Source organism: Anolis sagrei, chromosome 6 (genome assembly GCF_037176765.1).
Source record: "Anolis sagrei isolate rAnoSag1 chromosome 6, rAnoSag1.mat, whole genome shotgun sequence".
In the NCBI taxonomy this organism is placed as follows: Eukaryota; Metazoa; Chordata; class Lepidosauria; order Squamata; family Dactyloidae; genus Anolis; species Anolis sagrei.
The window spans coordinates 50,973,809-51,000,342 of NC_090026.1; the positions used below are offsets into that span (position 1 = coordinate 50,973,809).

Consider the following 26,534-nt stretch of genomic DNA (forward strand, 5'->3'; position numbering starts at 1 on the left):
ATTGTTCAAAATGTACTTCTCTGATCAATCCTCTGAATATTGAACTAAATTCCTATTATCAAGATGATGAGAGTTATGGGACCACACATCTGGAGGGCTTTAGGTTGGAGAACACTGAAAGTCATGCATCTAGTCCAGAGTAGTGGGGTGGTTGAATCTGAGGTCCATGCGGTTGGTTAGCCACCACCAGCATTCACATTCACACCAGCTTTGTAAAGTGATTTCTGGTACTGATTGTGTGGAATTGGAATGATTCTCAGACCCTTTTCTTCCTCCCTCCCAGGAAAACCGTAATAATCCAGAAATCTTGGATCAAATTTATCACAATAACCCCGTACTGTGTTATACGGGTGGCCCAATTTATGCACCGTTGTTGCCTTTTCCTTATGCAGGTGAGTGACTCCTTCCTGACACATTACTTTTAAAATTAAAATTGTGGCCTTAATTTTTGGCAGTATGGGACTGGATGCTAGATGGATTGGGTACATGGAAATTTGAGTAACAGCTCATATCACTTCCTGCTTGTATTCTGCAGCTCCAGGTGGCCAAGGGTATGCAGGGCTCCGTGATGAAGCTGTTAAGCTCTTTCACTCCCTGCAGCAACTGGAGGGGGTGCGAGAGCCAGCCCTGCTCATGCAAGGGGTGCTGCAGACTTGCCACGACCTTCCACCTCTAGTGGATGAGATCTACTGCCAACTGGTAAAGCAAACAACAGAACCACCGATGCCAGGTGCACCCTCAGACTTGCGCTACTGGCAACTGCTCACGTGCATGAGCTGCACGTTCCTGCCTTCCCTGCCTGTACTGTGCTACTTGCAGCTGCATCTACAACGGTGAGCTTTTGGGAAGGAAAAAGAAGTTTGGAGGTGGTTGCTCTCATGCTTTGTTCATGTTATAAGGCGGAGAGTTAAGTGGACAGTTGCCCCTCTACTAGTTTGGGGGTGATTTTGTCCCTTTTTTAAATTTGCACAGCTCTTTTTCATGGGGAAAAGTTTTAGAATAATAATAATAATAATAATAATAATAGTACATTTGTATTTATTATCTGCCTCTTCTTTCAGCTCTAGGCGTGGCACAACATAGTTAATTAAATACATTTATAAAATCACATGTTAGAACATAGTTAAAATGCAACCATAAAAGCATATATTAAAACACACACATATTAAAATACATGAGACTAAACTTGAAACACAATAAATATTCAATATGATTTAAAAGTCATAGTTAAAACGGACTGGGTAGGTCTGCCGGAAGAGATAGGTCTTTAATTATGTCTTAAATTTTGACAGCTCATTTAGCTGTTGGATCTCTTCCAGGAGGTTATTCCACAGTCTTGGGGTGGCCGATGAAAAGGTCCTCTGCTTGACGTTTTCCAGTCAGGAAAAGTTTCCTTGTCTTCCCTCCCAGCCTCTGCACTCAGAGACAGGATATTTCCGATTACCGGATGGTGGGTTGACAAGCAGGGAAGAATATTTCCATCGTGCCCTGCATGTGAACTTGTGGTTTGCCTCAGTTGTTGCTGGTAGACAGGAAACTGAGCAGGAAGATCGTTGATCTGATACATGAAACGAACTTGCAGCTTCTGTGCCGGGAATCTCCTTGTGGGTCCAGAAGCATTTGTGGAGAGGAAACATAGCACCACATGCCTTTAGGTTTTTTTGTTTGTTTTTTCCTAACGCCAGCCCTTTCTTGACCCAACAGGACAGAAAATAAGTTCCCCGGCTCAGAGATGGTTATGTATGGACACTTCATCACAGAGGCCCTGTGCAAGACCAAAGGCCGGGAGTGTGTGCCCTCACTGGATGAGATCACACGGTTAATGAGACGCCAAGAAATGGTGTGCACTGTGCATTGCCCTGGCACTGACACGTGCCAGGTGGCCATCACTTCCCATACCACAATCCAAGAGGTGAGCAGAGGACAAGAACCTAGTTAGCAGTGGTGGGAACAGGATAGTTTCAGTTTCAAATAAAATCCATCACTGTGTGTAGAAAGTTGTGACAAATCCAAGAGATACTGATGCTGTTACTTCCATCTACCCAGATAGGGAATAAGTGGGTTTTTTTAAAAATAGATTTTTATTACATTATACATATACAAAGAAATACGAAGATTTGGATAGGATTTACAAGGAAAGTGGGAGAACACCAAATTTATAGAAAACTAGGAAAGTATTAAGAATAAATGGAGATATACAAAAATAAAAATTAAAAATATTTTTAAAATATTTTAAAAACAAGAAAGAAAGGTCCTTGACTTCCATTCTGTATCTTCGCCTAAATCATATATTTTCTTATTTAACTATTTTTGTTACTTCTCATTTCCCTCTAAAAAACTCCTTTATTCATAAAGAAGGAAAAAGACAGAGATAAATGTATAAAAAATAATAAAATCGTAAACTAATAGGCGAAAAAAAAAGAGCCCCACAAAAACACATTGCTAAATTCTGTCTCTCTGTCTCCTCTCTTTCACATATTTCTCAAAGGACGACCAATCTGTTCTTTTTATTGGACTTCCCAAGCTTTTCTTAAAAAAACAAAACAAAAACGTTAGTTTGTCCATGTCTCTAATTTCTTGTATTTTATTTATCCAATCATCTACTTCAGGAGTTTTGTCCATTTTCCAAAGTTTTACATATGATATTCTAACTGCAGTTGAAATATAGGTAAATAAAATATCTTTATTTTGGGCCAAGGTAAGATCTGAGTCAGTAATATTTAATAAGTAGAACTCTGGTTTTCTTGGGAATGAAATTCCCAATATTTTTTGGAATTCTTCGTGTATGTCCTTCCAATATTTTTGAGCTTTTTTACATGTCCATCACATATGAAAAAATAGGGAACAAGTGTTTTAAAAAAAGTGGGAAATGTTGTCAGATGCAATTTCCATCAGTCTTAGTAAGCATAACCAAAGTTGAGGACTGCTGGGAGCTGGTCCATCTACATCTGGAGGGCTGCACTGTGCTCACCCTTGTTCAAAGATCCTGCCTCTGTCTTCATCAGGAGGGCCAAGCATTCAGGAATTCACCTTGCAATCCCCTCTTCCCTCACAGCTTTCTTTCCTCAGCATGCTTGACCCTGTCTGTGTCCCCTTTGCAGCACTGAGTGCCCTCCTGCTGGAAATGGCCAGGCCTCCTGTCACCTCCTTTGTCTCCTCGCCCCAGGTGGCCCGGGAACTGATGTTGCGCCTGGGCCTGGCCTGTAGCCCCAACTCGTTTGTCCTCTATGAGGAAAGCTGGCAGCATGGATGCCCCCTTCCAGAGGATGCCCTGGTGGCAGATGTCCTTGCGAGGTTTGAAAAGTAAGTGTCCTTTACATAGAACTGTAACTTGTGTCTCAGCAGTAAGGGGACAGAGGAATGAGCCCAGGAAGTGACAATATGTTGACAAATCTAACTTTTAAAATACAGCAAGATCCTAACCTTTTGTAGTTGTGCAGATAAATTAGTAAATATGGGGGCATCGAAAGAGGTGTAAGCACATGGCTATAGAGGTGAGGGCCTCCTAAAAACTAGCAGAATGTGCAAAATAAGCATATAGTGCAGATTTAAGAAAAAGGTAAGAAACCTTTAGTTGGGTGGCTAAAAAGACAGGGCAGGGTGAATAGTGCTGAACCATATAGTTCAGGGGTGTCAAACTTATTCAAAGGGTCATTAAATCCAGAGAGAATCCATGGATACTGAGAGCCAACTATCTCTCTCTCTCTCTCTCTCTCTCTATATATATATATATATTAACTGTACCCGCCACACGTTGCTGTGGCCAACCTTCCCTCTCTCTTTCTCTCCTCCCTTCCCTCTTTCCTTCCTTTCCTCTTTTTCTTTCCCTATCTCTCATCTTTCTTCCATCTCTACCTGTTTCTTTCCTCCCTTTCTTTGCTCTTTGGTTACATCCTTCCTCCCTCCCTCCCTTTTTCCTTTCACTTTTTAATTTCCTTCTCTCTTTCCTTGCTTCTCTATCTTTCTTTCTTTCCCTCTTTCCCTCCCTCCTTCTCTCCTTCCTTCCCTCTTTCCCTCCTTCTCTCGTTACTTCTTGACTGTCCCTTCCATTTAATATTGTATTTATATCTTACATAGAAAGAAGGAAAGGAAGAAGGAAGGAAGGCGGGAAATGAAGGAAGGAAAAAGAAAGGGAGGGAGGGAAAGAAGGAAAGAAAAGAAAAGAAAGAAGGAGGGACAGGGAGGGAGGAGAAGGAAGGAAGGAAGGAAGGGAAAGAAAGGAGGGGGGTGAAGAAAGGAGGGAGGGAAGGAAATGAAGAAAGGGAAAGAAGAAGGAAAGGGAGGGAGGAAGGAAAGGAAGGAGGGACAGGAAGGAAGGGAAGGAGGGAAAGAAGGAAAGGAAGGAGAAGGAAAGAAAGGAAGGAAGGAAAGGGAGGAAAGAAGGGAAGGGAGGGAGGGAGAGAAAGAAGGTCCTTCATTCAAGCACCATGGACCTTCCTCGCCTCCTCCCCCTCCCCCCTCCTCCTCCTCCCCTTCTTCCTTGCTCCGTTGCTGCTGCTGGCACTCATCCGCCCTTTCCTCTTCCAACAGGGAAAGGAGGAGGAGACTACCTCCACCTCCTCCACTCCACTCGCTTATGTGTGTGTGTGTGGCCATGCACGTGCGCCTGGCTTTAACGGCAGGCTGTTTCCCCGCGAGGAGGAGGGGTGTGTGGCCATGGGTCTCTGTAGCCATGCAGTTTCTCCTTTTCTGCTTTTGGTTTTTGTTGTTTTTTTGAGTGGAGAACATACATTGGGTTGTTAGGGACATAGTGTCCAAATTTGGTGTCAATTCTCCCAGTGGTTTCTGAGTTCTGTGAATAGCACAAACGAACATTACAATATTTATTTATATAGATTTACAAAGTGGTCAGTGCACTTTCGTTTTTACCCAATGCGAGTCCCCAGATGTTAGTTGGTGGAAAGGTTGGTGCAGCAGAGCTGCTCCGCCATTGTCACCATTTCCTGTTACTGTCCCATGACCTCGCCACTAGCTAGCCATAGCCCGAAGTTACTTCATGTCACTGATACCTTATAGGAGGACAGTACTGGGGAATTTTACAACCAGTCCCCCTTTGACCATCAACTTAATATTGAAACTTTGTTTGGATTGGGGCTGCTGACTTCTTTGCCCATTCTCAACTTTTGAATCTGTTCCTCCTGGGCTTTAGTGTGGGGACTTTTGTTTTTGTTTTCAGATTATTTATTTATTTATTTTGTGGAGACTTCTCTTCTTTTTCTCGCTGGCTCATGTTTTTCACTGATGACTGAGTTTAGCGAAATAAACTTTTTAGATAGTTGTGATTGCTTTTAAATGTTTTTTAATAATCTTTACTGAGAGTTTTCATTAAAAATACATTATAGATAAAATATTAAAAAAAACTCTTAAAAAACTAAGCGCCTAGAAGGCTACCACCAAAGTCCCTATAACCAAAAGACAAGAGAGAGAGGAAAAAGAAAGAGAAGGGAAAAAAGAGAAAAGGAAAAAAAAGATATAAAAATAACATAAGAGTGCTGGTTTTGTTGTCACTCTGGTTTTAAATGTTTTAAATGCTTAATATTTATATCTTATTTCTTATTATGCTTTGTGTGATTTTTGTCTTGTATTTTATGTTTAAATGTGCTTTGATTTGTATTATATTTATACACTGTGTTTTTGCAATGTGGCTCTGAAGTGGCCAAACTGTAAGCCTCTCTGAGTCCCCTTCGGGTTGAGAAGAGTGGGGTAGAAATATAGCAAGTCAATAAATAAATACAGAAATGTTATTGAACGGCAATTCCCATAACTTTTGGGGATGTGGATTGGGGATAGGAACTAAATAACACTGCTGGCTGTGAGGTTTGAAGTCAGACATCATGTCAACAAACCTTGTATCTAAATTATTCACTATCCTAAATAAACAGGACAAAGTGCAGCTTTCCAGATGTTACTGTATCACAACATCCATCATTGCTAGTAATGATGTATAACGATGAGGAATACAGGTGTAGTCCAGCATCTGGAGGGCCATATAAAATGACATGGCAGGCCAGATTTGGCAGTCCACATTGATCTTATCAGCTAGTCCTTTCCATTTGCCCAGTTTCTATGAAAGGTTATCAGTCACATAGGTAGTGTTGGGAGCTTGGTGTCCTAGTGCCCTGAAAGGCCGTTTTTTACTTGTCTCTCATATCTAGCTTGACTGGGGAAGAACAATACTGGAAGCCCCCCGCAAGACTCTGGTTCAGGCACTATGGGCGCCCAACTGTGGACAGTGTCCCATGCGACAGCCAAGAATTTGCACTGCTATTTAAGAAGGTAAGGATCAGTCTTCATGAAAGGTCAAGCCTGGAAGAACAATGTAACACTTCTTTATCCTCTCCTCTATAGCAGGCATGGGCAAACATCGGCCCTCCAGGTGTTTTGTTTTTGTTTTTTAAAAAAAATTATTGATCTTACTAGCCGTCCCCTGCCACGTGTTGCTGTGGCCGTCCGTGTATATGTTTTGTGTGTGTGCATATGTGTATATTTGTATATATGTGGGTTTGTGCATGCATTGTAATGTATTTTTTATATTTTGGCTTTTAAAGTCCCTTCCGCTGTGTTTTTCAGTGTTTTTATGAGTGATGGTCACTTGTCGGCCTGATGGGTGTATTGTGTCCAAAATTTGGTGTCAGTTCACCGAGTGGTTTTTGAGTTATGTTAATCCCACAAACGAACATTACATTTTTATTTATATAGACTAGTTATGCCTGCCACGCATTGCTGTGGCCAACCTTCCCCCTTTCTTTCCTTCTTTCTCTCTCTCTCCTTCCTTCCCTTCCCTTTTTTTCTTTCATTCTCTCCTTCCTTCCTTCTCTTCCTCTTCCTTCCCCCCTTTTCTTTCACTTCCTCTTTCTCCTCCTTCTTCCTTCTCTATCTATTCTTGGACTGCAACTCCCAGCAGTCCTCCTGATCAATCTACCTACCTACTTATCTCTGTCTAATCTATCTTATCTATCTGGAGGATTGCTAGGAGTTGCAATCCAGAAATAGGAAAATGCTAATATGCAGGGATTGGGATGCTCTCAAAGAAATCCAAGGAGAAGAAAGCTTGTAGCTTGGAAGCAGTGCATTTGGTCATCCTCCTCTCCTAAAGGGCCTGGTCTAGGGGATGCTGGGAGCTGTAGTCCGAAAGAGAGTGTATTTATGCTATGGTTTGTTTTGTTTGCTGGGGGAGTTGTTTTTGTGCATGTGCTGCAGCGTCTTTTTGCTTTTAAGTCCCTTCTGTTGTGTTTTTCAGTGTTTTATGAGTGATGGTCACTTGTTGGCCTGACAGGTGTGTTGTGTCCAAATTTGGTGTCAATTCATCCAGTGGTTTTTGAGTTATGTTAATCCCACAAACCAACATTACATTTTTATTTATATAGATTTCCAGAAAAGATGTGGAGAGGGTGGGGGAGAAGGAGGGTGTGAAGGATAAGGATGGGAGTGGGAGAGTAGGGAAAGTGAAGAAAGGAAAGAGAATATATATATATATATATACACACACATATACACACACACTTAAAATTATATATATATACACACACATACATACACACACATTTAAAATTAAATTATAGTTAAAAAGAGGAAAAAAGAAAAAGGGAAAGAGAAGAAAAATTAAAAAAAATTAGAAAAAATATATTAAATATAGCCTAAGTGGCTGCGCGGGGGAGGGGGGGGGAGGAAGGGGCCTGAGGCTGTTAGGAATGGTGGGAGTTGGAGTCCAAAACACCCAGAGAGCCAAAGTTTGCCCATGCCTGCTCTATAGGCTTACAAACTGGCCTTCCATAGCTGTGTGCTTGCCTCTAAGGAAGCACTCCGGTTTGGAGCTGCATTCAACTTGCAGAACCTGGATGGCAACTTTTCAACTCAGGTTTTTTGGCCAGGCTCTTGCCTGTCAGCCTACTGTACCTCCGTCTTACTCTTCTGCCTTCTGACTCCAAGATCTGTGCCACCAGGGGATTTATCACTGCAGTATTATCTGCTGGACTTTGGAATGGCACCTCTCTGGCCAAGCAGAAGGTGGGACAGAAGGAAAGACGACACAGCCATCTTCTGGAAGAGGCCAGCATGGGCAGATGGAAGCCGTTTCAAGTGATGAGACAACCGGGGGCCACACCAACCTATCTCAGCCTGGTGGACAAGTGGTTGGCCTTTGGTTTTGCCCTCTTTGATGCAGAGGCTCATGAGGTAAGTTCTCAGCTCCTTTTTTAAAGCACTAGGCATGATTTTGAGATATAGTTGGTGTTTGACATGCTAAGAATGACAAGGGATAGGAGGCTTACATATATACACAGAAGGGGAGTGGTGCTTTTGGCAAAACAGGATATGCATAGTATTGATTTCAGATGTAGAAGTATAAAAACACATGGTGCTAGTAGAAAAAGAGAGGCGTGTTTATGAAATAGATGTGCTGGACATTTCTATTATATCATTCTTTCCTATTAGGATCAGACAAGGACATTTATTCCTAACTAGCCATCGCCTGCCACTCATTGCTGTGGCCCATTTTGTGTATACGTGTTTTGTGTGTATATATGTGTATGCACACATCTCTGTATATGTGTATATATGTGTGTTTACGCATATATATATGTGGATTTGTGCATGCATTGTAATTTTTTTATATTTTGGCTTTAAAATCTCTTCTGCTGTGTTTTTCAGTGTTTTTATGAGTGATGGTCACTTGTTGGCCTGATAGGTGTATTTTGTCCAAATTTGGTCTCAATTTGCCCAGTAGTTTTTGAGTTATGTTAATCCCACAAACAAACATTACATTTTTATTTATATAGATCTAAGAAAATGCACATGTTTAAAAGGTAGCTAAAAACAGTATACTATTCCTATACTGCATACAGGACCAAGACTGGTAGCCAGTCTATTTTGTCTTCCACCCCAAGGAGATAGTGTTGTAGATTGCAAGCTAAACACTTAGGAGTTTCAGATGTAGCTGTTCCCTTTGATGGGAATTTGTTCTGGGTGTTCTTCACCCAGACACACTGACAAAGAGGACTGGAAAAGGCTATGTGGCATGCTAGCAACATCCACAAAAGCCAGTGTGGTACAGTGGGTTGAGTGCTGATCTACAACTCTGCATATCATGGTTTGAATCCCTGCTCAGCCATGGAAATTCACTTGATAGCCTTGGACAAGTCACACGCTCTCAGCTCCAGAAACTCCCTCTAATGAAAAACGTGAAAAGCACTCTTTTAAAGAATGTATGTAAAATACATTGATAGTACATTTAAAATGACAGGTGCCATAATCTGAAACAAACAAGTAGTAAACAGAATTACAGAAATCTGATTTCTTTATAATTCCCTCTGGTTTGGGTAGCATTACAGAGGGAGCCTCCGGTGGCACAGTAGGTTAAACCACTGAGCTGCTCAGCTTGTTGATCGAAAGGTCGCAGGTTCGATTCCGGGGAGCAGCGTGAGCTTCCGCTGTCAGCCCTAGCTTCTGCCAACCTAGCAGTTCGGAAACATGCAAATGTGAGTAGATCAACAGGTACCGCTCCGGCGGGAAGTAACGGCGCTCCATGTAGTCATGCTGGCCACATGACCTTGGAGGTGTCTACGGACAACGCCGGTTCTTCAGCTTAGAAATGGAGATGAGCACCAACCCCCAGAGTCAGTCACAACTAGACTTAATGTCAGGGGAAAACCTTTACCTATACCAGGGTTCCTCAAACTTTTTAAACAGAGGGCCAGGTCACAGTCCCTCAAACTATTGGAGGACCAGATTATAATTTGAAAAAAACATGAATGAATTCCTATGCACACTGCACATATTTTATTTGTAATGCAAAAACCACTTAAAAACAATACAATAATTGAAATGAAGAACAATTTTAACAAATATAAATGTATTAGTATTTCAATGGGAAGTGTGGGCCTGCTTTTGGCTGATGAGATAGGATTGTTGTTGTGTGTTTTCAAGTCGTTACAGACTTAGGCTGACCCTGAGCAACGGCCAGGTAAATGACCTTGGAGGGCCGCTCTCAGGCCTTAGTTTGAGGACCCCTGACCTATACCTACAGAGGGGCAGAGCTGAAGCTGTAGTGACAATCTTGTCATTATTCAATGGCTCTTAAGATCTCCTCTTGCATTGCCCAGCTTCAGTAATAAATACCTATCCTCTTAATAGTTTGTTTTTGGTGTCAGGAGCGACTTGAGAAACTGCATGTCGCTTCTGGTGTGAAAGAATTTGCCATCTGCAAAGACATTGCCCTGGGGATGTTTGATGTTTGACCATCCTTGTGGGAGGCTTCTCTCATGTCCTTGCATGGGGAGCTGGAACTGACAGAGGGAGTTCAACCCACTCTTCCCTGATTCAAACCGCTGACCTGTCGGTCAGCAATCCTGCCAGCACAAGAGTTTAACCCACTGCGCCACCAGGGGATCCTTTTCAGTAGTTAACATAAGTGTATCTTTCTTTCAGTATAAGATCATTTTTGGAAGCTGAATAGTTTGCAGAATATAAACTGCCATCCTTATCATTAGGGCACATCCTTTCCCACTCATTTGTTGTTCCTGGCCTTGGCCAAAAAGGGAAAGAGGAATTATTTGGGGCAGCCATCTGCAATGGATTAAGACATGCTGAGAGACTTTTTTTTTCAAATCCAAGAAGTCTAATAGCATAACGCCCTCAGTATAACATTTTGGCTGGAATCTGTTTATTAGTGATGGATTGGAAAATCACTTGCGCGTGCAACTTGTTTTGGATACTGTGCCTCTTGCACAGAGTACAAAATCCTCTCACCAACAAAGATTCCCAAGAGGGTGTTGCTAACCAGGGAAGGGTCAGGGACCTTATCCCATTTCCCATCAACTTCAGTTGCATTGAAGATTGGACACTTAGTTGCCCCATCCACAGATAACCACATCAGGAGTGCAAGTAGCACTAGATATTTTAATGTATTGTCGAAGGCTTTCATGGCCGGAATCACTGGGTTGTTGTAGGTTTTTCCAGGCTATATGGCCATGTTCTGGAGGCAATTTTTCTCTTGACGTTTCGCCTGCATCTATGGCAAGCATCCTCAGAGATAGTGAGGATGCTTGCCATAGATGCAGGCGAAACGTCAGGAGAAAAATTGCCTCCAGAACATGGCCATATAGCCCAGAAAAACCTACAACAACCCACTAGATATTTTGTTTGAAGACCAATCACAATCTGAGGCTGTAAGATGTATCTTATTCACTCTTGTGCAAAAATGGTTCCAAGTATCAGGCTTAAGCCATAAATCTGCCAGCGATGGGGTGGAATGACATTTTATCTCACAGTGATTTTCTGCCTTGATTTCAGGCAAAGGAGATTGTGTAGCATCTACAGGCAAGCATATTCAGCACCACCCTGCAACAGGAGACTCTCACTGACTACACTAACCAAGGCTTCACTCAAACTGCAAAATACGCAACTCTGCCTAGGCTGACGGACTCCTATTTGCTCTGACAGCATCCTTGCTGTCCAGGACCAGTGCCTTCTCCAGTCAGATACTTGTAGCAGGGATACTAGTGGTAATTTATGCTCCTAAGGAGCTGGTAACTATGTTTTCTCTCCTGTGCAGAGGGATTCCCCACCCCAACTTGTATTAAAAATATATTTATATCACTATGCTTCCTGTCTTTTGTTTTGGCATCCTGAAAAAACTGGGTTTTTTTTCCTTTCTTAAAAAGAGGTACAAAAATTGGACTCCTACATACATTTTTTTTTTTGCATTTTATTTGCAGTTGACTATTTTCCACTCACGTATCACACCTTGCATAAGAGACACAAAAGGTCAGTAAATGCTATCCCAAAATGGAGTTCCCCTCCAGTGCCTGGCTCTTCTACAATTCCTCTTTTGGAAAACAAATTAGGTTGGAAACCATGGATTATTAGCACTGCTGTGAGTATAACTAGAGGGGAAACCTGCCTTGTGAGACAAACTAAATATAGGGTGTTCTGTAAAGTCGGATCTGCCAGCATACAAAGCAGCAGGTGCACTAAATGTGTTCCCCAGCTCTCATCTAGCAGGTCTTCAATATTAAATGTATACACAAACACACTTCCCATAGGGACAATTTCCATTCTTTGCACACATTCCAGCAGAGGGCTTTTGTTTTCATTGGTACACAATTCAGCAAGAATGTACATGTAACACAAGGGCAATAAAGGTTAGCAACCATCTTTCCATCCCCAAACCAAGGCCACTGTTGGCTTTTCTGAAAGCTGCCCAGTACTACAGCTATGCCTCTGCAAACAAAATGAGTCTTTGTGACTTAATCAGCTTGAAAAGAACAAGGGATTTGCTTCAAAACACTTTTTTTTTCAGGGATGGATGGGTGGAAGACAGAGGCCAATTACAACCCATTTGATAGGAAAAGAGCAGTACTCTGAAAGAAGAAAGTGAGGGACACATTGTTTTTGAAAGAATTTAAAATGCTGTACTGGAAACTAGAGGCATGCAGTAACATGGCAAGATTACTAATATAGTAGAGTTTCACTTATCCAACCTTTACTCATCCAACATTCAGTATTATCTGATGCAGGCTGCCTCCCGCCCGGATCAACAGCTGTTTCAATATATTGTGATGTTTTGGTGCTAAATTTGTAAATACAGTAATTACTACATAACATTACAGTGTATTGAACTGCCTTTTCTGTCGATTTGTTGTCAAACATGATGTTTTGATGCTTAATTGGTAAAATCATAATTTAATTTGACGTTTAATAGGCTTTTCTTTAATCCTTATTATCCAACATTTTTGCTTATCCAACATTCTGCCAGCCTGTTTATGTAGGATAAGCGAGACTCTACTGTAATATAGTAGGCATGTCAGCTGCTAATGGATAATTCTGGACAGTTAAAAACAAGAATAATATAACCATGTTTATTCCACTGAACTTCTGATTACCTGGTTGTTGTGGAAACTATTACAACTACAGGGTGAGGCAGCATAACTTCCTTTTTTAAAATGCACGCCATTCAGTCGGTTGAAGACATAGCGGAGCGCTAGTGGTCTCGTTCGAGAGGCGGGAGTATAAAGTTTTATCCTGACACAGTTCAGTTGCCATCATGCGTTGGAACAGTGAGGAGTGTGCTTTTAACGTTGAGGCCTACTTTTTGAGCGGATTTGGAGTGTCCGGCCCACTCTCCAGATTTGGCCCCTTGTGATTTTTTTTCTATGGGGTTTTTTGAAATCCTGTGTTTATGTGAACCGTCCAAGGACCCTACAAGATTTGAAGACCAACATCCAGAAAGAAATGCCTGCTATGCTGGCAAGAGTAATGACAAACGGCAGAAATCGGTTTCGTTCTCGTGGTATCTGTGGAATGCACACCTTAGGTATTCTGGCGCCAAAAGGCGGCAGCTCCGGAAAACTTTACTAATAATTAACCTGACTACGGCCCTGCCCTTGTGCTACCAACCACGAGTCACGCCCAGTTCCCTTTTTTCCGCCACGGAAGTGGCAGCTCCAAGTTTCTTCTCCTGACCTTTTCTATCCTCTCACCTATGGCGTCCAGCTTTAAAAGATGTTCGGTGTGCGGGGGGAACTTCCCCGACACCGACGCGCATGACCAGTGCCTCCTTTGTCTGGGGGAGGCGCACCCGGTTGCCTCCTGCACTGCTTGCAGGGCGCTCACTCCCCAAGCGTGGAAGCGGAGGGACACCCGGCTGAAGGCGCTCCTGTATGAGCGCGCACTCTTTCCTCCCTCCTCCATGCTCTGCCCTCCATCGGTGGCACCCTTGGCTGAGGGTGCCACCCCTCGCAGCTCGCCGCCTTCTCCCGCCGGCTGGCCAACTGCTTCCGCCGCCAAACGGCCGCCTCCTGACTCCTCGGCCCGCGCCTCCTTCTCTAAGCCGAAAAAGAAGAGGAAGGAAGACGAGGCTTCGGCTGCCCGGCAGTCCCTGGCTCCGCTCCGGACGTCGCCGGACCCACTCATTCCAGTGCAGAGGTCGCGCCGCACGCCGAGCCCGCCGTTGCAGGCCTCAGGCCCAGCCGTGCAGGCCGCGGGTCCAGCGCCGGGCCCAGCCCGCCCCCCCCCCAACACAGGGGCAGCCGCTTGCCCGCAGGGGCCCTCACCATGCCTCCTCCCGCTTCTGGCATCGGCGGAGTTGGAGGCCCAGGCCACGCCTCTGTCCATCGTGGGACCGCGGCTCTCTGAGGTAGGCCTTCCGGCCCCACCTCCCTCGGACCCGGCCTACCGGGCCCAGTCGGCCACACGGGCCTTCTCCCCCTTTCGCTCTCCAAGCCCCTCCCAGTATACCCTCCCAATGTTTTCTCCCAGGGCCAGCCGCCCGTCCAGCAGCCTCATCACCTGGCATAGGGCAGGGGGAGCGCCCTCCTACTCCAGGGACCAGTCCATCCACCGGTCCCCGGGGGGCTGGGCCTACGTCTATGCACCAGTATTGGTGCCTGAGCACAACCCTCCGGCTCCACCAGCCCTTTCGGCTCCACACCATGCTTCACCTTCTCGTCCACCCCTGGAGGCTGATGAAGATAAGGTGCCTCCCCATGACTTTTTGTCCCTCTCTGGGTCCCATGCCTCGGTCCAGCTGGATTCGATGGCCGCGGCACAGCCGCCGGCCCCTGCGGACACCTCCGCCTTGACGTCCCTCCTCGCCCACCTCTCTCGGGCTCTCAAGGTTTCGGTGGCTGCCCCGCGCCAACCTGTGGACAATTTCCTCTTCCCGTCAGATGAGCAGCAACAAGCGCAGTTTCCTGCAGCGGTTCTCCTGGGAATCCCGTACCTCCTCCAACTCACTAAGACCCCTGACCTTCCGCCGCCCTCTATCAACCCGGTGTACCGGCGGAACGAACTGCTCTATAAGGTTGACCTTACCACTGCCCCCTGGATCGCCCGGTCCCCCCAACCGAATACGGTGGTGGCTGACATGATGCTGGGCAAGCGCTTCAAGCCGAAAAGTACCCCCTCTGATAAGGAGGGCCGGAAACTGGATTCCATGGGCAAAAAGGTAAATACGAGTGCCGCCTTTGTCACCCGTTTGGCGCACTATGAGGCTTATTTCACTGCGTACCAGACCTATCTGTGGAAGCTCATGTCCTCCTATCTACCTTACCTACTGGATACCCAGCACCCTCTAGCGGAAGCGATTCTTCAGGAAGCACTCACCTTGTCCAGGGCACAAAAGGATATGGCAAAGCATGCGGCAGACTCTGCAGGCCGCCTTCTAGTAACATCCACAGCCATCCGCCAGCATGCCTGGCTCCGCGCTTCGACTCTCTCGGAGGAAGGCAGAGCGCTGGCCGAAAACCTACCTATCCACAATTCGGGCCTCTTCAACCCGGACACAAATTCCCAACTCAAGGAAACACAGGAGGTTCGCCAGGCAGCCCATAAGTTTGGCTACACCACGCAGCAGCCCTCTCGCACTTCAGGTCGGTGGGCCTCTTCCCCGACTTTTCCTCGCAGGCCTTATCAGTCGGGCAACAGGCCCTTCCCTCAGGTCTCCCCCTCCCAGACACCCCAGCAGCAGCACCCTACTTGGCCGGCCCCGCTGGCCAAACCCCGCTTTCAGGGAAAGGGCGATGTCGCTTTTAGCGCCGTCTCGCCTCCAGCCCCCTCTTCCTTGGAGACCCCCTCCCCTTCTCGGCACAGTGATGCCTTAACGTGTTTGTTTGATTTTACTGCCCTTGAGAGGCACCAGCTTGTGCCCGGGGTTCATTTTCAGTTTGGTTCGCATCTAGCGACCTCCCTTTCGGCCTAGCAGGCCATTACCATGGACCGATGAGTCCTCGGCGTAGTTCACTCCGGCTACACCATTGATTTTCTTTCTTAACCCCTACTGGGTTCGTAAAGTCCACCCGCCCCTCCCAGGGCTTATGGGAGGTGTCCTCCTTGTTGTTGAAGGGAGCGATTGTCCCGTTACACCCCCACTCGTTTGCATCGGCTTTCTTTTCTCGTTATTTTTTGGTCACTAAGAAGGGAGGTGGCCGCCGAGCCATCCTTGACCTTCGCGACCTTAATTCTTATGTTTACTCCCCTACCTTTCGGATGGCGGCTCTCCCAACCATCCTCCCCCTTCTCCCCTCAGGGGCGTGGTTTGCTACGATCGACCCCCGTGATGCCTACTTTCATGTTGCGATCTCTCCCGCCCACCAGATTCCTATTTTTCATGATAGGCGATCAGGCTACCGGGTTCTGCTACCGGGTTCTTCCTTTTGGGATTTTTACGGCCCCCAGGGTGTTCACGAAGTGCATGGCTGCGGTGGCGGCCTTCCTCCGCACTCAGGGCGTCACTGTGTTTCCATATATTGATGACTGGCTGCTCGTGGCCCGCTCCCGCCGCTCACTCTTCCATGACATCCTCTTCACCCTTTCACTTCTACAGGACCTGGGCCTCGTGGTGAATCACACCAAGTAAAGGCTCACCCCCACAAGGAGGATCCAGTTCATCAGAGCCGTCCTCGACTCCACCTCCCGGACCGCCTTCCTCCCCGAGGATCGCTTCCGCACCCTCCGTGCGCTCCTCCTGACCGCCATCCGCCTCCCGTCGGTCCCGGCGACCCACATACAATTCATCCTGGGTCATATGGAATCGACGATGACAGTCACCCCCTTCGCTCGACTCCACATGCGCCCCCTACAGGCTTGGTTCCTCCGTCACTTCGACCTCCTCCGAGACAGTCCGCGGACTTCCCTCTTCCTCCCGCCCTGCATCCACCGCTCCCTAAGCTGGTGGCTCCACCGACCGACGGTTTGTGCAGACATGCCCTTCCATCCCAGAGGCCCTTCCAGGATACTCACCGCAGATGCTTCCCTGCGGGGCTGGGGAGCGCACAGCGGCCGCCACTCAACGCAGGGGGTCTGGTCACCGGCCAAATGTCAATACCACATCAACTATCTGGAAATGCTCGCCCTCTTCAAGGGCCTCAAGACATTCCAGGACCTCCTGGCCTGCCACACGGTGCAGGTGTATACAGACAACACCATCGTCGTGTGGTACGTCAATAAGCAGGGGGGCACACGATCCCGCTCCCTCCTCATGCTCACCCTTTCGCTGTGGCATTGGTGCATCGCCAGGGGCATTTACATCACAGCCGTTCATGTCCCCGGGCAGTCCAACGTCCAAGCCGACCTCCTCAGCAGATCCCTTTCACCGGGTCACAAATGGTCTCTCCACCCGGACGTAGCCGTGGACCTCTTCCATCTCTGGGGAACCCCAGCGATAGACCTGTTTGCTACGCCGGACAACGCAAAGTGCTCTACCTTCTGCGCCTGGGGGGTGACGCCGACACGAGCCGGCTGCCTTGGCGACACCTTCCTCTTTCATTGGACGGGGCCCTGTCTCTACGTCTTCCCTCCGATCTTGCCCCTTGCCAAGGTGATCTCCAAGCTGTACCATGACAGAGCGGAAGCCATCCTGATCGCACCGTGGTGGCCTCGCCAGCCCTGGTTTCCCCTCCTGGCCCACATGGCAGCCGGCCATCACCGCCCGCTGCCTCACTGACCGGACCTCTTGACTGTCACCCACGGCGCCATCCGCCACCCAGACACCCTGTGGCTTCACCTGACCCCCTGGTACATCCGACCGCGGACCTCTCCACCGCGGTTCGGGATATCCTAGCCACAGCCCACCGCCCATCCACCCAACGGTCCTATGCCCGCAAGTGGACGGTGTTCACCTTTGCCCAGGCTGGCCGGGCCAACCCGCTCACAGCGCCAGCGCCCACTCTCTTGGACTTCCTTGCCCCTTTGGCACACAGGGGTCTCGCCCTGTCCTCCCTCAAATGCTACTTGGCAGCTATTGCTGCGTTTAGGAAATGCCACCGCCTCCCGTCTCCCTTCCAGGACCCGTTGGTACAGCTCTTCTTTCAGGGCCACAAGAATGCGTTCCCCTCCCAGATCCTCCCTCCCCCTGTGTGGGATCTCTGCCTTGTTCTTTCCTCCCTTACCAAGCCTCCCTTCGAACCGCTGGCCTCTGTCGACCTCCCCCACCTCTCTTGGAAGACGGCGTTCCTCCTTGCCATCACCACAGCGTGCCAACCAAGCGAACTGGCTGCCCTCCGGGCCGACGACCCATACATCAGGGTCCACAAGGACAAGTTAGTCCTCCGGATGGACATCGCCTTTCTCCCGAAGGTCGCCTCTCCTTTCCATTCAGAACAGGACATAGTCCTCCCCGCGTTCTTCCAAAACTCCACGTCTCCACTTGAATGCGCCCTCCATCTCCTCGATGATTGGAGGGCGGTGCTCTACTACCTTAACCGCACAAAGCCCTTCCGGAAGTCTCCCCGGCTCTTCCTCCAATACAGGCCGGACACTAGGGGGCCCCCGGTGTCGTCACAACGCCTTGCGGCTTGGTTCCTCTCAACGATCCGCCTCGCCTACCACCTGGCGGGCAAGGACCCCCCAGAAGGCCTCAAGGCTCACTCCACCCGAGCTGTGGTGACTTCCACCGCCTTCTTCCGCGGCGTTCCGCTTGCCGACATCTGCAGGGCCGCCACGTGGTCATCCCCGCTGACCTTCGTCCGTTATTACAAGATCGACCTTCTGTCACGACGCCAGGCAGCGTTTGGGAGAGCAGTCCTTTTCTCGACTCTGGCATGACGCCCACCATCCTCGGTAGGTGGCTTTTTAATCTACCTAAGGTGTGCATTCCACAGATACCACGAGAACGAAACTGTGGTTGCTTACCTGTAACCATGGTTCTTCGAGTGATCATCTGTGGAATCCACACAACCCCGCCCGTCCTCCCCACATCGTTCATGCCCTGGTCTCTGCCGCTTCTGTGGCAGGGAACAGCATGACATGTGGTTGGTAGCGCAAGGGCGGGGCCGTAGTCAGGTTAATTATTAGTAAAGTTTTCCAGAGCTGCCGCTTTTAGCGCCAGAATACCTAAGGTGTGGATTCCACAGATGACCACTTGAAGAACCATGGTTACAGGTAAGCAACCACAGTTTACTCAGTGTATGGAGAATGGGGGACGTCACCTACCTAATTTGATCTTCAAAACTACGTAAAACAAAACTTTAGGTATGTGCCTACATTATTAAAAAATTCTGATTCATACAATGGGTTTTATTAAGTTTTGAAAAGAGGAAGTTATGCTCCCTTACCCTGTATTATGGAATGCTTCCCCTTGGAATAAAGAATGAACAGAATTGGAAATAATACCCAATAAATATATGGTACTTGGGAATTGTTTTCTACTCCCTCTTCAGACAGTATTAGAAAGAGATGAAAGGGAGAGAATGAACAAAGACAAGCTCCATGTATCATCAATCCCAGGAAATCAATGAAATCAATCCCAATCATCAATGGCAGGAAAAACGAAATGCAAAGATACAGAATGGGGGACAATGCCTGGCTCGAGAGCAGTACGTGTGAAAAAGATCTTGGAGTCCTCGTGGACAACAAGTTAAACATGAGCCAACAATGTGATGTGGTGGCAAAAAAAGCCAATTGGATTTTGGCTTGCATCAAGAGGAGCATAGTGTCTAGATCTAGGGAAGTCATTCTACCCCTCTATTCTGCTTTGGTTAGACCACACCTGGAATATTGTGTCCAATTCTGGGCACCACAATTCAAGAAAGGTATTGACAAGCTGGAATGTGTCCAGAGGAGAGCAACTAAAATGAGGTTCTCAAGGGTCTGGAGAACAAGCCCTATGAGGAGCGGCTTAAGGAGCTGGGCATGTTTAGCCTGAAGAAGAGAAGGCTGAGAGGAGATATGATAGCCATGTATAAATATGAGAGAGGAAGCCACAGGGAGGAGGGAGCAAGCTTGTTTTCTGCTTCCTTGGAGACTAGGATGCGAAAACAATGGCTTCAAACTACAAGAAAGGAGATTCCATCTGAACATGAGGAAGAACTTCTTGACTGTGAGAGCCGTTCAGCAGTGGAACTCTCTGCCCTGGAGTGTGGTGGAGGCTCCTTCTTTGGAAGCTTTTAAACAGAGGCTGGATGGCCATCTGTTAGGGGTGATTTGAATGCAATATTCCTGCTTCTTGGCAGGTGGTTGGACTAGATGGCCCATGAGGTCTCTTCCAACTCTTTGATTCTATGATCCCTTGAAATATGAAAAGTTTCAGACTCTGAACACCCTTCTTCCTTACATGTCAGTATAGCTGCAGTACAGTTGCTGTCCTATAAAAACAGAACAACATAAAATGCCAGGTGGTATCTTATGCAGAAATACAGGTTTGGGTTATTTTTAATGCCCACAGGCATCCTAGATCATTAATCACCCTGGCACCTATGCCAACAGAAATGTGTTTTAATAAATACGAGTGCACCATGAAAGACAGCTTAGTAGATAAACGTGCTTCTTAAGGAGATTTGAAAAGAACAAGCAGAAGAAGTTACCCTAGAACTGCTTGCTATTAACAAGACCTGGTGACTCCTGGTCTAAGGGAAGGTGCCACATATAAACAACCTCGAGGCCAATGGCCAAGGATCCTAGCATCAGCATCCAAAAGGCATCCAATTCCCTTCCTTTCATGAAGGACCTGTGAGTGCCCCCTCACACACAGACGTGGGAGCTGATGTATCTGGAGAAATCTTGAGGAAAAGATGACAGAAGGCAGAGTGTTCTCCTACAAGCCAACTCATTGCTCTTGTGTGCCCCAGGAGATATAGTCAGGCCGAGTGGCAGCATGATACTCGTCAATCAGCTCCTGGACAATCTTACGGGAATCATCAAGTTCGTCAAAATTCTCCTTGAATATGTCTTCTTTGCGGAACTGTTCCAGGAAAGCTTCGCGTTTGCGTAGTTTGTCATATTGATGGCAGGTACGTTCGAAGAGCTGGACAAAAAATGAAGATGGTTCAGAAAATGCATGAGGAAAGATATACAGGAAATGTGATTTAGTATTAGGAATACTGTAAATAGACAAGACTTCCCTTGCTATGATAGTAACAACAGATACTACAGAACACTCAATCACTCTTTGCCCATCCACAGCTATCCTATGAGACTGAAACACTCAGAAGACTAAAGAATAAATGGATTCTTGGTTTCTGTTGTTTTTAATAAAAAGATAACAAAGCTGACAAAATGCACCAGTTCTACCTGAAAACTGCAGAAATCTTTCTGCATCTAGAACAATATAATAAAAAGGATACAGAAATGACCTCCTTGAGTACATTTCAAATACCAGAACTATATCATTAATTTTGAGAACATCAAACCACTCAGTAGAAAGAACAATGTTCCCAACCATTATTGTTTATTATTATTTATTTCTGGTATTATTATTTCCAGTACAGCTGTGATGGACTGGATGAGGGCTAACAGGTTGAAGTTTAATCCAGACAAGACAGAGGTCCTCCTGGTCAGTCACGGGGCCAACCGGGGTATTGAGTGGCAACCTGTGCTCGACGGGGTTACACTCCCCCTGAAGGCGCTTGGGGGTCCTCCTGGACTCAATGCTGTCGCCTGATGCTCAGGTGTCAGCGGTGGCCGGGAGGGCCTTGGCACAACTCAAACTTGTGTGCCAGCTGCAACCATACCTCGTGAAGTCTGACTTGACCAGGGTGGTTCACGCCTTGGTTACATCCAAACTGGACTATTGGAATGCGCTCTACGTGGGGCTGCCTTTGAAGACAGCCCAGAAGTTTGAACTGGTACAATGGGCAGCAGCCAGGCTCCTTACTGGAGCAAACTATAGGGAGCATACAACATCCCTATTAAAACAGCTTCATTGGCTGCCGATAAGTTGCCGAGCCAAATTCAAGGTGCAGGTCATGACCTATAAAGCCCGAAACGGTTCGGGCCCCACCTATCTCCTCGATCTCATCTCCTTCTATGAACCGGCACGAGCTCTAAGATCTTCCGGGGAGGCCCTCCTCTCGGTCCCACCTCCGTCACAAGCACGGTTGGTGGAGATGAGAGAGAGGGTCTTCTCGGTGGTGGCCCCCCACCTCTGGAAAGCCCTTCCAAGGGAAATAAGACAGGTCCCATCCCTCCCCTCCTTTCGTAAGAGCTTGAAGACCTGGTGGTTTCAACAAGCCTTTGAAAATGACCAGTTCTAACTCAGCCCTACATATTGTCGAATACGGCCTTATTCTTCCTACCAATTACCCAGATTCTTTCCTCTAATCGGCCCCGAAATGAACAGCCACAGACCCGTACCTAATATTATTGTTGCCTGCCATAGCATTGCACTTAATTCCTGGGCCCCCTAGAATTTTTGGGCTTGCACAAATCTTGGCCCGGCCTTTTAATTTTTTAATTGCCTTGAACAGGCAGGATTACTTTTAATATATGTGTGTTATGGCGAAAATGTTTATGCTTATATTTTGTTTTGTTAATCTTACGGTTATGTTGTTTTTTACTTTGTATGTTTTGTGATGTTACCTGGGAACCGTTCAGAGTCCCCTCGGGGAGATGGAACGGTATATAAATAAAGTTTTTTTTAATTTTTATTATTATTATTAATATTATTATTTCTATCCTGTTCTTTCTCAACCCCTGAAGGGGGACTCATAACGGCTTACATTTGGCAGCAATTCGATGCCACTATATATAACAGAGCAATATAATAACAATTAAAACAATAAGTAAAACATTGATAAAAACAGTATTAACAGCCATACCACCATTCCAGTCAATTCTATATCCAATTCCATATCCCACAGTGCTATCTATGACTGTTGTCCAAAAGCCTGGTCCTAGAACCACTACTTAAATTTCTTCCTAAATGACAGGAGGGACGGAGCTGATCTCATACGGACTCACCGATGAGATGTTGGTGTGATTAGCCATCATCAGACCGCTGACCCTGTGCGCTGATGGCAAGTAGGGTGATTTCCTAGAAAGTGCCACTTGAATGCTGGCCGGGCCCCATGGAATGAAGTTTGCGAGTTTTCTCTCCCGGATCCGCTGTAAACTCTTATGGACCTGATGGAATACAGATGGTTTTTGTGTGTGCAAGTATGAACACAGTTATTTTAAGAAAGGTTCGTTCAAAAGAGTACAGGCTTTTACAGCATATATCACGGGCCTGATAACATGAATGTGGAATGGTAAATACACAGCAATCACATAGCCCACATTGCATTAGCAACAAGATAAACTGGGATAGAGACTTCCAGGTTGCCAACCTGGTTTGGTCAATCATTTTCTAAGCACTGACCTGGGTGGGATCCACCTCTCCCTGGATGATGTTCAGGATGGCAATGTAGCAATGATTTGTCTGCCGATCACGCCCCATGGACACCATGACGTTCTTGGGCTGCAGTAGCCGTCGCATCACGTCAAGGACAGTAGTTTTGCGAACACTAGCCACCTGTCAATAATCATGGGCATTTATTTGGTGGAGGAAGTGAAACAGTTATACATCACATGAGAAGAGGGTCAATAACAACATGGAAGAAATTTAAGTTGTTTTACCCGCAACCGTATTCCTTTGAGTGTTGATCTGTGAAATCCGCACAAATAGGTTACCTGCCTTTTTTCCTAACCCAGCCTCTCCACTCTTTAGATGTCAAGAGAGCCCTGTCATTCTACATACATAGGACTGCCCCCCACAGGAAGTCGCCGAGACTGTTCCTCAAGTACAGACAGGATGCCTTGGGCCTCCCAGTAACTTCACGACTCGCCTCTTGGATTGCTGCGACAATCCACATGGCCTATCAACTAGCAGGCAAGGACCAACCACACTCAGTGACTGCCCCCTCCACTCGCTCAGTTTCTGCCTTCCTGAAAGGTGTCCCGGTTGAGTAGAGTAGCAAAGCAGCAACATGGTCGCGCCATCAACGTTTGCTGCTCATTACAAGCTGGACATCATGGCAAAGAAAGACGCTGCTTTTGGCAGAGCTGTGCTGTTCTCCTGTGTGACATGACCCGCCACCAAGGTTAGTAGCTTGTTAATGACACATCTGTGCACATTTCACAGACAACACGAGGAAGAAGTATAAGTTGTTTATCTGTAACCATATTTTTTCGAGTGTTGATCTGTGAAATCCGCACAGCCCTGCCCATCCTCCTCACTGGATCGTGCCTCACAACCTCAATTGCTGTCTGGCTACGAGGAACTGAGGCATAGCCCTGCCCAGGGCCATCACGGAGATTAAGATCCTCCGGGGAGGCCCTGCTTTCCATCCCGCCGTTGTCACAGGCACGATTGGTGGGGACGAGAGACAGGGCCTTCTCGGTGATTGCTCCCCAGCTATAGAACTCCCTTCCTGGTGAGATCAGGTCGGCCCCCTCTCTCCTGTCCTTTAGAAGGATGGTAAAAACTTGGCTGTGGGACCAAGCTTTCGGGACAGAGCAATAAAGCGGCAATAGGAAAGATGACCAGGCCAAATAGATTTTACACGGATGACTAGGACGGCTTTAAATGGTGTATTTTAATATTTTGATAAATGCTTTTAAAGTTTATGTATGTATATAAGAATTTGTGTCCCGGCATTGAATGTTTGCCGTATATATGCTGTGCTCCGCCCCGAGTCCCCTTCAGGGTGAGAAGGGCCGAATATAAATGTTTTAAATAAATATAAATAAATGGGAAGTGTGGGCAGGGCCTCCGCCTAAAATTCAATTAATTGCCGAAACTGCTGCGCATGCGCAGGGGAAACCCGTCTGTACACATTTCACAAACAACACGAGGAAGAAATGACCATTTCAATGGAGTCTCTCCAAGAGGTTGTTCTGCTGCATTACAACCAAGAAGCATCCAAGGATATAGTGATATTCAGAAGGAAAATGTTGCAGCCTTCCAAGGCAGGTAGAAGGAAATATACACACACCACTCACACAACATCTCTTTTTCTAAAACAGGGTTCCAACTTTCTTGGGCCATTCTGGGATCTCTAAAGATGAACTACGACTGATAGAGAGAAATAAAAAAAACACCCAGAAGCAAATATCACTAATACAAAAATTAAGAGGCAGATGATCTGAAAGAAGGTAAGCACACAAAGTTTCACACATGCACACCATGCATCTGATACCCTCTTCTGAATTCTGAGCCTTTGCAACTTCAGCCTGCCCTGCTGCTTGTGGAAAGGGATGAAAAAAGACACAGATAAGGAATATTCCTTGCAGGGGAGGATAAAATACCTCTTTGCACATCAGTGTTCCTCCAGCTGCAGAATGGCCACTGAATAGCCCTGAGCATAGTTGTAATTGCCAGTCACGAATTGCCTTGTGACCCAATTAATGGTGTTGGTCTCTCAAAATTCCTGTAAAACTACACTGGTGGAACTTTACGCTTTGTCATTAAGTAGTATCTTGGCCACTGATCACACATGTTGCTATGAGGTGCCATGGATTCCAATTAAACTAGAGGACAAGAGACCAATTGCTCATTCTCAAATAATCTGCATATATATCTATCTCCAGAAAGGCGTAAACGGCAGAGGGCCAGCAACGATGCCCATAAATGTCCAGAGCATGGCTTAGGGGCAGAGAGAGGGAAAGTACTTACAGCCTGGTCGGTGGTGAGCGGTGTGTAGCCTGTGATAAGGAAGTGCAACCGTGGCGTGGGGATAAGGGAGGCAATCAATCCAATCAAGTCATTATTCATGTAGCCTGGGTAGCGCAATGTCGTGGTACTGGCAGACATGATGGTGGAGACCTAGGAAGGAAATAATGATAAAAATATGCCAAGATTCACACCAAGCTCAGAAATCAGAAACAACAACTATACTTTCCATAACCAACTTGATCTAAAAACAAAACCCCAAGATCCATAGAATGAAAATACCTTTATTTATTATTTATTATTAATTATTTCTGGTATTTATATCCCGTCTTCTCTACCCCGAAAGGGGGACTCAGGACGGCTTACATAGGCAGCAATTCGATGCCGTTACATGAAGAATTAATACAATAACCATTAAACAAATTTATTTATTTTATTTATTTTGAGCTTTTATAACCCAGTCTTCTCGACCTCCGAAGAGGGACTCAGGACGGCTAACAGCATAGGATTAAAATACAATAAGATAAACCACAGTAAACATCATAATACAATAGTACAAAAATACATTAAAATACAATTATACAACTTACAAAAGGTCAGTTTGTCAGAATAAATCATACATTCATCGGCATCCACCCGTGTGGTCAGCAGTTATTGACTCAGTCATCATTCTGCAAATGCAGTATTCGAAAGCCATGGTTTTACCAGCTTTCTAAAAGTGAGGAGGGAGGGGGCAGATCTAATCTCCATCGGGAGGGAGTTCCAGAGCCAAGGGGCCACCACCGAGAAGGCCCTGTCCCTCGTCCCCACCAATCACGATTGCGAAAGAGGAGGGACTGAAAGCAGGGCCCCTCCAGAAGATCTTAATAACCTTGATGGTTCATAGGGGAGAATCCATTCGGACAGGTAAATTGGGCTGGAGTCATTTAGGGCTTTATAGGTCAACACCAGCACTTTGAATTGTGCTCGAAAACTGATTGGCAGACAAACCATCAAACCATTAAAATACATAAATACATAAGCCATTAATTAAACAATATAAAAACATTTGTTACCAAATAGAATTTTATCCTCATGTAAATCGCCTTTGCAATCCATTTCCACTAAAGTGCTAATTTACATCTGCTGACCGAAAGCCTGGTCCCATAGCCACGATTTTACTTTCTTCCTGATT

At 46.3% G+C, this 26,534-nt stretch overlaps 2 protein-coding genes across 2 annotated transcripts in view; one reads left to right on the forward strand and one right to left on the reverse strand.

The window, feature by feature from the left end:
* Window positions 1-11,595, forward strand: part of PLEKHH3 (pleckstrin homology, MyTH4 and FERM domain containing H3) — a 38,854-nt gene extending 27,259 nt beyond the window's left edge. The window contains exons 6-12 of the mRNA XM_060781285.2: window positions 284-392; window positions 536-833; window positions 1,705-1,912; window positions 3,167-3,303; window positions 6,156-6,276; window positions 7,944-8,175; window positions 11,290-11,595. Of these exons, the coding sequence (XP_060637268.2) occupies window positions 284-392; window positions 536-833; window positions 1,705-1,912; window positions 3,167-3,303; window positions 6,156-6,276; window positions 7,944-8,159 (1,089 nt within the window). The 3' untranslated portion in view covers window positions 8,160-8,175; window positions 11,290-11,595. The remainder of the gene's footprint in view (window positions 1-283; window positions 393-535; window positions 834-1,704; window positions 1,913-3,166; window positions 3,304-6,155; window positions 6,277-7,943; window positions 8,176-11,289) is intronic.
* Window positions 11,596-20,188: 8,593 nt separating this feature from the next.
* The window catches only part of TUBG1 (tubulin gamma 1), a 36,916-nt gene continuing 30,570 nt past the window's right edge, over window positions 20,189-26,534 (reverse strand). The window contains exons 8-11 of the mRNA XM_060781289.2: window positions 25,364-25,513; window positions 23,069-23,221; window positions 22,672-22,833; window positions 20,189-20,737 (exon numbers count right to left, since the gene is read on the reverse strand). Coding sequence (XP_060637272.1) covers window positions 20,540-20,737; window positions 22,672-22,833; window positions 23,069-23,221; window positions 25,364-25,513 — 663 coding nt within the window. The 3' untranslated portion in view covers window positions 20,189-20,539. The remainder of the gene's footprint in view (window positions 20,738-22,671; window positions 22,834-23,068; window positions 23,222-25,363; window positions 25,514-26,534) is intronic.